An 11,332-nucleotide genomic window follows, 5' to 3' on the forward strand; every position below is an offset into this window, starting at 1 on the left:
GGAAGCAGAAAAGAGTAGAGGGGTCACACCTGCAGGGAGGAGGGGACAGGAAAGGTGACCCAAAACTGACCAACGGGACATTCCATCCCATCTGCCTCATGCTCAGTATAAAAGCTGAGGGATCAAAGGGTCAACCCTCTTTCTTCAATGTCTGGCATCTGAAGAGGACTCTGTCTGTTCATCTGCCCATGATCCTGATCCTGAATCCAGATCCAGAATCCAGTTCCCGTCTATCACTGAGTCCAGTCTGGGACTTCCCCAGTGCCAGCTGGTGATCGTCATCCTGGGAGCTTGATTTGTTTTTTTATTTCATTAGTTTATTTTTATTTTATTATTAATACTTCATTAAAGTAGTTTAGTTCCTTCTAAACTCATAAGCCTCTCTGTCTCTCTCCTACCTCTCTCTTTGAAGAGAGGTGGGGGAGAGCATCTGCGGTCACCCAGTGGCCGGTGCAGCCCAAACCCCGCCATGTGTCTAGTTTTTATTTCTCTAAGGGTAGAAAATGGTATTTGTTTGGCAGCTTCACACATTGCTTATGGTGTACATCAACTAAATTGGAAAAAATATAGCTGCTGTAGATTAATATCTCCATTACTGCAAAAAGATCTGATGTCTCAGTTCTCAAACTATTTCAGTTATTGTGCAAGAGCATTCAGCAGACTGGCTTTGGGCCCTGCAACACTTGCTGTCAACATACAATTCCACTAAATCCACACGGATTACTTCTATGGCATTACCCATTCAAGACCATGTTAGACAAGACCACAGGAATAAAGATTGGTTAGTGGACCCATATTCTATCTGTGTTACAAAAACTGCCAGTAAATAAGCTGGCAGCAGTTATTAGATGTTTTTAATTGTGATAAATGTTAATGCTTGCTATAGGTTAGAAATTAATTCCACTCTCCTCCAGTGTTTACTACCTGTCACGACACCTATTTCATAAAATATCACAAGGATTAGCTGATTAATGTGTCAAAACTATTTCTGAATGAATTCCTTTCAGAGATGTCTACTAAGTTAACAGATAACTTCAGTGCATTACCAGCCTTCTACAAGATTTTCACACACCATCTATTTCCTATTTTATATTTTAGGTCTCTCTTTCCTTCAGCATTTACTATCTTCTGTCTACAGTCAACTAAATAAAAAGAGAACCCACTACTAAAGTCTCTTGTTTGCTGTTCTAAACATGCTGCTTTGCCAGTTTAGTAATTTTACCAGCTGCTGGTCTTTTTTTTTTTTCTTTCTTTTTTCTAATAAAATAAAAACCATTCTTTGTTCTAAGTCTCACATGTACAAATCTTCTTCTGTCTAATCTTAACTTCTACCACTCCCCAGCTACTGCCTCATGAATTTCACATATTTTGGTTTTTATGTCCCCTTTGTCACTCCTACAATTCACATCTGTCATCATCCCAAGCTGCTCCCATAGCTGGAACCAGCTCACACTCCCCCTTGCCAAAGGACTTTGCAAATCCTCAAAATTCATCCTCTCTCTTAGTTTCCATCACTTATCCTTCTATCTCATCTAAGCTGTTAAAAACATAATAATTCATTATAAACAATGGAATTATGGAAATTTCTATTATCCAGAAAAGGACTATTACTCTTCCCTCTACAACAACCCTATCTGCAATCTGATGCATGTTTTGCAAGTTTACACTTGATTTACAACGAGAAAAAAAAGGGAGCATTTGATAGGGTTCCCCCCCCTAGAAAACACTGGGAGGAATTATTTTTTGTCATATATCAAGTTAAATTAAAAAAAAAATCTGCTGTCAGGTTAGGGTTCTCACTCTTCATAAAATTTATATACAATCTTATTTCAATGTTCTCTGATGGCAAAGTTGAAAAAAAAAAGAAATTAAATTTTGTTCTCTATAACCCCTTCACCCTGTACAATCAAAAAACATATTAATAAACTGTAATTTCTTGCCATCATACACAAATTAGTTTCATCTAATGGTTTACAGACTAATCATCTAGTGGTTTACAGACTAACAAAACACTTGCACTGCTTATGTGAAAACATATAACTGAAAGCTCAAATCATCGCTTGACTAAAAATACTGCTCATTAAGTAATTTTATCTACATAAAACAAATCTATAAAGGACTACAGAATTGCAATGTGGCCTATATACTAAAAAACTCTGCACAAACACCACAATTCTGTGCTTTTGCGCCTAAAGTCTTCAACATCGCCCTAATCACAGTTGTGTATCGTATGTAGTCTCTTTATTAACAGCTTTAGGATTATATGCTATATGGTTTTCCTACTTCATTAATCAAAGGCAAACAGTGAACATAAGCTATTTTCTCAGACAGATTTTGGAATTGGACTCACATGTTCACTGTGTCAGCCACACTTACTCAGAAGTACATAACAGCTGTATAGGACAAATCAGCTTGTGCTAAGCAGCTATCCTGCAGCAGAGATAAAGCAGAGAAAAATACCTTATGTTGCACATCAAAAACAACGACCAGACAAAGGGAGTCCTTCCTTCTCAACTCACAAAGTTCACAACAAGCTTTTAGATACTGCATTCAAGGACATGTTTTGAAAAGCAAGCTTTTTTTAAATTTTCTCTGGTCTCAGAAACAGGAATGCAGTTCAATGCTGCCTAACAGAGGCCACTAAAGCAAGAGATAATCCCATGGTTAAACAGACAGGCAGTGGTTAAAGGTTCAGTGCCAGGGTATGCCATGGACTGACCGCAGGAGATGAAAGCTGTCAGTGCATCTCTCTGAGCCCAAGAGTCCTGTCTGTGGAAGAAGGACAACAGCTCTGGATTTTTTTTAGTCTTTGGCATAAAAACTTAACTTTAAGATCTTCAGAGTATGGGCAAACTCACATGTATGACCACAGCTAAACACAACACAGTCTGATCTAAGATAGATCCTGCCAACTGAAAAGAAAAGCAGTTTTATTTTCTAATACTTCTCACGTTTTCAGCCGAAGGAGCAGGCTACGTGATGGCCACATCTCCAGGGCTTTTCACAGCACACAGCAGCCAGGCAGAGGGGAGAACACAACCGCGCACCTCGGGGAGAGCAGGAGCTCTGCCTTCCCGCATCCCCTCTGCGGGCAGAGGGCCGGACAGCACACAGGGCGCGATTAGCTGATTAACACCCGCATCGCTTTACACAACTCACGAGACGCTCGGAAGAATTTCCTTTGAAAGGAAGAAAAAGAAAAAAACAAACAAACAAACAAACAACCACAAAAACTCAAACGGAGGCGACAGAGATGGAAAGGACCGAAAAAGGAGCACCTGGGGTCACTGCCCGTGCAGGTACGCCACAGGCTTTACTCTCACGGTCTCGGGACACCCAGTTTTTCCACGACACCTTCCTTCCTTAAATGCCTTTCGATATTCCGGCAGATGCTTCAAACCGTTCCTTCCCAATACGATGTTTTGTAGCACTTGAGGGGTTGCAGCTCCTGACAGGGGAGGAAGAACACAGCCGGCGGCTCCCGCGCGGGCAGCCGGCAACGCCGCCTCGCCTTTCCGCGGGCTTTACCTCAGCTTATGCCGGATTTAACACTCAGACCCGGAGCCCCAGCCGGGCCGGAGTGGGAGGCGGTGGGGGCGGCGGAGCCCCTCCAGCCGCTCCATGGGCGCCTAAGGGCCGCCTCACCCCCCGCCTTAGCCTGCCGCCCTCCCCAAACACCACAGCGGACCCCCACGCCAGCGCTCTCGGACGGCGAGCCCCCAGGAGACGGGCGGGAGAGCCGCCCCGCTCCTCCTCGCCGCGCCGGGCGCAGCCCCTCAGCCCGGCCGCAACAGGCGACCGCGGCAGGCCCCGCTGGCGGCGGCCAGGGAGGGGAGCGAGAGCCGGGGCAGACCCTCAGGCGGCTTCCACCCGTCTCAGCGGAGAGGCGGCTTCACTCACCTCCTCAGGAGCGCGGGGCGGCCATAGCTACCAGCGGGGCGGGGGGGATGGGAGGGAGGGAGGTGGTGGTGGAAGGAGAGCGCGGCGGCGGCGTCACCCAGGCCCCGAGGCGGCGGCGGCGGCGGCCCCGGCTGCCTGCGCCGCTCGGCGGGGCCGGGCCTGGGCGGGGCCGGACGTGAGCGCACTTCCGCGGGGCGCCGCCATGGCGGGTGAGTGAGGGCGGTTGCGGCTGCGGCGGGGGCTGCTCCCCTCCCTCTCTCCCCTTGCTTCGCCGAGTCTGAGCGGCAGCACCGACCAGTCCCGGCCCCTGCGTCCGCTGCTCTCCCCTGGGCGGGAGTGAGGGGCGGTGGGGGGCCATGGTTGGGCCTGGTCCGGGGAGCAGCCAGAGGCCGGGCCCTGGCCTTGGCCTTGGCCCTTCCTAAGTAAATTAATAAAGTGTGAGTGGTGCCCTGCCAGCCCGTGGCCGCGTGGTCCCTCTAAGGACACATGGCGAAGTGTGGGCTTTAGGCCCAGTGGTAAAGCCCCGCTGGCTTTATCAGGGCCCAGCTTTCTTCTCCCATACGCTGCAGGCTCACGTGTGGATGTGAATTAATTGAGGCGTTGGTGGCATGAGCGCTGCATGTGTACCGTAATTGCTGTGATTTCTTACCATCACATGCTGTGTTAGTGTTTTTGATTACCCTACAGTGGCAGAAGACTGCTAGATTGGACAGTACTGCAAAGCCACTCCTGTCCGTGTTAACAATATCACGTTTCAGAATGCGCTTGTGTTTTTTAATGACATTGTTTTCTTGTAAATAGTAGCGAGGCTGATAGAGGAAGAATTAGATTTCATGACTGAAGATAGCTAATGTAAATTCCATTATACTGTAATCGATATTCAGCAGTAAAGCAAGGAAATCATACATACAAACAGCTGCCAGACAGCACACTGATTTGTTTCTGTATGCTTTAAATAGCTTGAATTTCTTTATTTTCTCATATAGCAAAAAGTCCTGCTGATGGTACTCCAAGAAGACCTGTTTTATCTGTCAGTGCAAGGAAAATTAAAGATAATGCAGCAGACTGGCATAATTTAATGATGAAATGGGAGAGACTGAATGATAATGGATTTACTACGGCAAACAAAATAGTTAATATGAAGATCAGTGAGCAGTAAGTATACTAATAACACATGCAAGTAAAGACAGCATAAAGATTGCCTTTATTGAGAAATTAATTTGTTTTCTTCACTAGAAAGTTAGTTTTGGAGATGGGGGGAAGAACATGTCAGAGTGGATAAGCTAGCTCAGATCAAACTCAGTTGTTGCACTTTTTGGGTTGTATAAACTATTTACGTTTAAATAATAAACATCTCATAAAGATTAAAATAATCTCATAAAGTAATGATATTTGCAAGAAATGGAAGATTTTTATTATATATAGTCAAGCATAACGAACATTTAAAATACTTATATAATGTAGAAAGTTAGAATCTTAATCCTATAGATCTCAGTGCATGTGAGTTGCCTTACTCTCTTGCATATTTACACTGAGGTCAATATTACCAGATTTCACTAAAGTCAAAAGTTCAGCAGATTTTAAGAAAGAATCAATTATTTAGATAGACAAAAAAGTTATAACAGTGATGATTTACAGAAAAAAAACAAAAGATAACTTTGGTAGAGCTATTATCTTCATGCTATAAAGAAGAACCTATTATTAACAGGGTTTTGAGAAGACACTTCTCTAAAGTTTTGACAGCTGAACAAGGTTTGTCTGACAGGGTTCTGACAGGTACAAGCTCAGGAATATTTTGCTGTAATAGTGTCAGATGTTGCTTTCACTCTCTAGCAGCTCCCTCTCCCCTGTCTAAGTTTACAGCCTCTGTGGGAAAGTCAGCAAGACAGGATAGGTGTGTGCACATTCGCTGCTGTTCACAGTTAAGTGTCTTGGCTTAAATTGTGCATGAAGGTGAGTTTGTTGTCAGACATCAGATTGTCAGCTGGAGCAGCTGAAGCCTGGGCATGCCTTGTCCATTATGAGAGAATAATCTCCAACACAGGGGCGAAGTAAAATGGGAAGAGGTGTTATTTTAACACCTGCAACTGTTTTTTCAAGCATACGCTTAAGTAATTCTGTTCCTCTGAAGATTATGGTACCAGCCCCAATTACTCACATGGCTAGCAACGTCTCTTGCTATTTTTAGGTAGGAATTCTCATGAACAGCCTGTGAGAGAGAGATTTTGTAGGATCAGACTCCGTGGATTTTAAATCTGCACAGCTCAAGTAAACCTATATGCAGTTGTTTCCTCTGCCTTATGTTTCTATTTTAGATTTCAAGACAACAAACTGGAGATAGCGTGTGATAACAGTGCCACAGAATCTGAAAAGCCAACTCCAAAATATAATGAAGAACTGGATAATTGCTGTGCAGAATTACTTGAGACCTTAAAGCATATGGTAATGCTTATTTTTCAATCTTAGTTAATATGAATCAATTCCAATGTGTTCAAGTATGACATAAGGAAATGTCATCAAGTATTTGTCGTAAACAGAAAATTTGGATTTTTATTCATGGTACTTTGGCTTCAAACCTAAATGATTGTAAATCCAGTATACACCATTTATTTGCTTAATTGGTGAATTTGAAAGTTGGTTTTACATCTGCCTTCTGCTTATAATTCTACTCCTTCCTTTATAAAGTGATCTGAAAATGGGTCAGCAAAAAAATGCATTCTAAACCTGCCCATTTTCTGTTTTCTCATCCTGAATATTCCCTCTGTTTAGAACCAACCAAACAACAAAGCATAAAACAGTGCTTTACCTGGCATCATATCTTTGCAGCTATCTTTGATCAGACGTAATGCAGTTATATTTTTAGTCTGCCTACCTGCATTTTCTGTGCAGAACTCCTTCTCGAGAGAATAGAGTAAGGTAATTATTATGTAACCCACCTTTTTTTTCTGGGTACACTTCTGGAAATGAAAGTCACCTGTCAGTTTGACAGAAAACAAAGAGTTGGGGGGTTTTTGCCTGATACTGTAATTTAAAATTCTTATTAAAAATAACTTTTGCAGACTTCTGCCATAGTGGAGGTCCATTAAAAAGACGATAGATCTATTTTTTTTTATATAGAAAGGATACCGGTCCAGGATTTAGAATAAGCAGGAAAGCAACTAGATTTTCCTCAAATTTTGCTCTGTGGGAAAAAGTAATAGTAATTTGGGGTTATTTTCTTTTTTTCCCCTTGAGGTAGTTTTGTATTCAGACTACCAAGTGTGTTGATGCAATTTTTTATTAGTCCCAAGTAACAGGAGTCTAAGCAGCCTGTGTTAGATTGGATACTAAACATAGGTACTACAGACATACTTTGTTTTTCATTCCTTATGAGTTTGTATGAGCTTACGAGTTTATAGAAATATCTGTATTTTAGCTTCTTGACTTAAAGATACTGCCCGCAAGCTCTATTTTGTTGTAAATATTAGTCCCCATCAGTAATGCACAAAGTCAGGTGAACATGAAGGAAGTGGATGGAATGACCTGTTTTTTTTGAATCAAGCTGTTAAATCAGCCTAGATATGTTGTCAATCATAGCTTGAGCTGCTTTTCTTACCTGCTGCTGATCTTTTGAAGTCAAATTTAAGTCTTGACACGGTAATGTAAGAAAACGTGTTTATAGGACCTGTGCCACACTTGTTCCTAGACAGTCTCATGTTTTTCCCCACGAGTAAATTGCTATAGGAAAAACACAGAGAGGGGTAAAAAAAATGAGCGCGCACTTTAATATATTTCTACATGGTGGAAACAAAAGAATTATGCAAAATCAGAGTCAGTAAGTCATATCTGCAGTGTTCAGAACTTTAGGGTATCTCATATTAAATTTGTATATAAATTCCAGCTTTGATTCCTGTCTGGAGTTAAAAAAAGTGAGTTATAAATGTTAAGACTAAAAAGTCTTCAGAAATAGTGTGTTTAAAGAAAGCGTTTAAGATTATAGTAACCTAATGTTCCCGAGATGTTCATTAACGTTACATTTTTGTCATTTTCAGACAAAAATACAACTGAAAATGGAAAAGCTTACTTCAACTACCAAAGCAATCTGTGACTTGGAAACATTCCACCATGGAGCTGGGAATTGCGCACCACCCTTCTTTCATACATGGCCCACAGCATACTTCTGTAAGTAAAATATTGATTATCTTAGCTAATTGCATTGTGTTGTTGATGTCATCTAATTTAGGACTGGAAAATAAACCCTTTTATCTAGATGTCTTGCCTTAGAGAGAGAGAGAGAGTGTGTATCTGTCTGCTTTATAATTGACTGATCAATAGACAACGTGAATGCACCACTTGGCTTAGGGTTACTGCTGATGACTGCTTGTATGAATTGCCAAGCGTTGTCTGACATGCAACAATTCCAGCATAAAACTAAGCTTGTCAGCAGCTTACAGTGTCCAAGTTGCAACAGCCACCTCTTTTGTGGAGAGAGACATATTTGCAACTTGGTAGTGTTAAGCCGTAGGCTTAACTGACTTGACTTGTTACTTGACACTGACATGAAATCCGTGAATGCAAAGAACAAGCTATGCCTCAGTTAATTCTCAGGCAGCCAAAGAAAAATTCCTCTGATCTCAATGTCAGAAATGTTCAGTTACTGTCTAATGTTAATATCAATCCTTTTAGCATTCACTTGATGGCAAAAGGTACTGCCTCACAACTTGTATTACCGCAGTTTTAAAACTCTTTGAATCCAAGAGAAGCCTGATTGCATGCAAACCAACTGCTGCCTGCATGAAGTGAGTGTCATACTTTTGTGAAGCCCTTCTTCCTACTTCACTACCACAAGTCCGTGGGAATTTTATGTATTAGTTTTTGCCAGCTTAAAAGGGTAGGAATGACAAAGACAACTGCTGTCAAAATGCTCGTTGTGACTGAATGATTTAGTGATGCTCTCTACTCCATGGAAGACTAAATCCTCCTGAAGGTAGCGATAGTTCAGGCTAAGTTAGAAACACAAGATCGGTCTCTCTTTAAAAATTATTTGTGTGATTATTTCTTAGAAAGTCAAACAATTAAAGATTACTACATGAATATATTTTAACCCCCCTACCAGTATTACTAACGTAACTAATAACAGTATTAGTTTTTTATATTACACATTTCGGTTTTGGTCTGTTGTTTAGTTTTACTGTTACTTTTCACTACTGGTATCACTTATTGGTGATTGCTAAAGTGCCTGACAGCACGTGAGGACATCCTTTAGATTAGCTGAAATCAACAGTGACTCTAAAATGTGAAGCTTATATTTTAAGATAGCGTTACCAAATTATAAAATCAAATTTCAGTTATTCAAAAGAATAGCCATCGTTGCTAATTTTACAGTGGGTCCTGAGAATCAATACCACTGCTTATTCTAGAATTAAAAGGGGATTCATGTCAAAATCACAAGTGTATATAATACATCCAAAAGCTGAGGAAATTGGTTAATGTTTTATATTCTAGTGTAAAAACATTATTAATGCTGTAAAATACAAGATGTCTAAATATGGGAATAGCTTATGTAAGGAAAGTTTTTTTTAATGATCAACGTATTACAGATATAATTTAACTTTTAGAGAATTGCTGAAATGTTGGGGTCAATGTGCTTGGTTTTTCAATCCATTTCAGATGAGGTTTCTCTGAAGCTCTCTGAAATGTACAAGAAGGAACTACAACTCAAGCAAACAATTGTACAAGAAATTGCTCATTCTGCTGACCAGGATCTGATGATGGTCTATTTATCGTCATGGTTATACCAGCCTTACATTGAGAACAGCAGCAAACTACTACTTGAAGCCATGCTGCTGGAAACAGGACATAGACAGTGCTAGAATTTCAAATGTTACATGGCTTGCTTCTCATGATGCTTATGTGAAACTGAAATGGTAAATGGCAAGGCTTACTAAGTTGATTTTTTGTAAAATTTATTAAAATTTTTTTCTCTATTTGTTTTTATTATTTTGTCTCAGCTGATACTTCTTTTTCTGCTTGGGACAATCTGGTTTTGGTTGCTTTATCCTCTTTAAGTGCAATAGAGAGGCTACAGGTAGGAAGCTAAGTCCCCTGTAATCAGAAAGAGGTAAGCACTACTTGGTGGTCTGGGGAAAATTCAAGGCACGTAGACTCCTAGAGCAAAGAATTTAACTACTTTCCAAGTCTTGACAGTCTAAAATACCTACGTTGTCCCTTTCAGCACAGAAATTCAACACTTCTTGATCTTTCGTGTTTTTTTTTTTTCTTTCAGACCTAACAGGGCTAGTGCTTTTGTGCTTGCTTTATAAATGGGGAAAAGGAAAGGAAAGCACAAAAGGCAGGATCCAAAGGGATCCGCATAGTTTGGCATGTGGTTCTGAAATGCTGTTGCAGACGCTGGTGTAAATTCTGGCTTGGTTTTGATTGTAATGTGGTTAGGAACGTCACCCTTGAAGAGTGATCCAAGCCTGAACTAGCATACTGGGAAGGTTTAGTACAACTCACCCTCCCACAGTCATTATAGGAAAAGGTCTTGTCTCTTTTAACTCATTGTAGCTTTTTTCTTTTAGAGGTGTTTCATGAAAGCATCTGTTGAATAAAAACAAGACCTGCTTCCGTCATGTCCTTATCCCATATTGTTTGCTTCCTGTCACAGTGCTCAGTGAGTTTTTCCTTGGATTACTCTTTCTGATGTCAGGTGGTTTTGGGACAAAGGTGTGCTCCTGCTGTATTTTTAGTTAGCAGTTTACAAGAATTGGTGGGTCAAATTCTTGCTTTTCTTTTTTTATGCTGCTTTCTTGGAAAAGAGAGTAGAGAGTGTGTTTGGGATAACCACTTAATGCAAAAGCTGAACGCTGAAGTGGAATTCAATAGCCTTATTTGCTTTCACTCCTAAAGACCTAATAACCCCTGTGGCATACCCATATGTCAGATCTGGGTAGCATGGAGAAGCTGCTATGTTTACCCAGCCGTAGCAACTGTTAGCTGCTATTGCAAATTAGCACTTTTCAGAAAATTGTATTACAAACTATGCAGCTGTATCTTCAAATTTTTAGTTAAATCCCTAATGTGTAGTGAATTTAGGCCTTCTGCTTACTTCATTATGATAATCTAAATTCTTCCCACTTACTGATTGCGTGTATGAACTGCTCCTATATAAACTGTTGATTTAGATCTCCCATTTCACACAATCATGTAGTGTTTCTGAGTGCTGTTGCCGCACTGTTGTGCCCTGACAGATGTTTACCCTTGATTCATCTTGAAACAATTATTTGAACTAAAAGACAGTAAAATGAAATGCACCCTGCTATGAAATGACCATAACAGCTGTGGTTTGACACTAGAAAAATCTAATTAAAACTGTGAGAGACTCTGGAACAGATTTCTGATGGGAAAAGTAGGGTCACTTACTTAACAAGTTCCAAGCTGAAACCCTGTG

At 40.9% G+C, this 11,332-nt stretch overlaps 1 protein-coding gene across 1 annotated transcript; it reads left to right on the plus strand.

Annotated features, from left to right (window-relative positions):
- Nucleotides 1–4,102: 4,102 nt before the first annotated feature.
- CINP (cyclin dependent kinase 2 interacting protein) lies at nt 4,103–9,868 on the plus strand (the record flags this gene model as incomplete). The annotated part of the gene is made up of 5 exons (XM_082484732.1): nt 4,103–4,109; nt 4,887–5,055; nt 6,216–6,342; nt 7,932–8,061; nt 9,550–9,868. The coding sequence occupies 5 exons, from the start codon at nt 4,103–4,105 to the stop codon at nt 9,750–9,752; spliced, it is 636 nt and encodes a 211-aa protein (XP_082340858.1). The 3' UTR covers nt 9,753–9,868.
- Between the last annotated feature and the right edge of the window lie 1,464 nt (nt 9,869–11,332).

The sequence above is a fragment of the Vanellus vanellus genome (assembly GCF_965231255.1).
Source record: "Vanellus vanellus genome assembly, chromosome: 6".
NCBI classification, from domain to species: Eukaryota; Metazoa; Chordata; class Aves; order Charadriiformes; family Charadriidae; genus Vanellus; species Vanellus vanellus.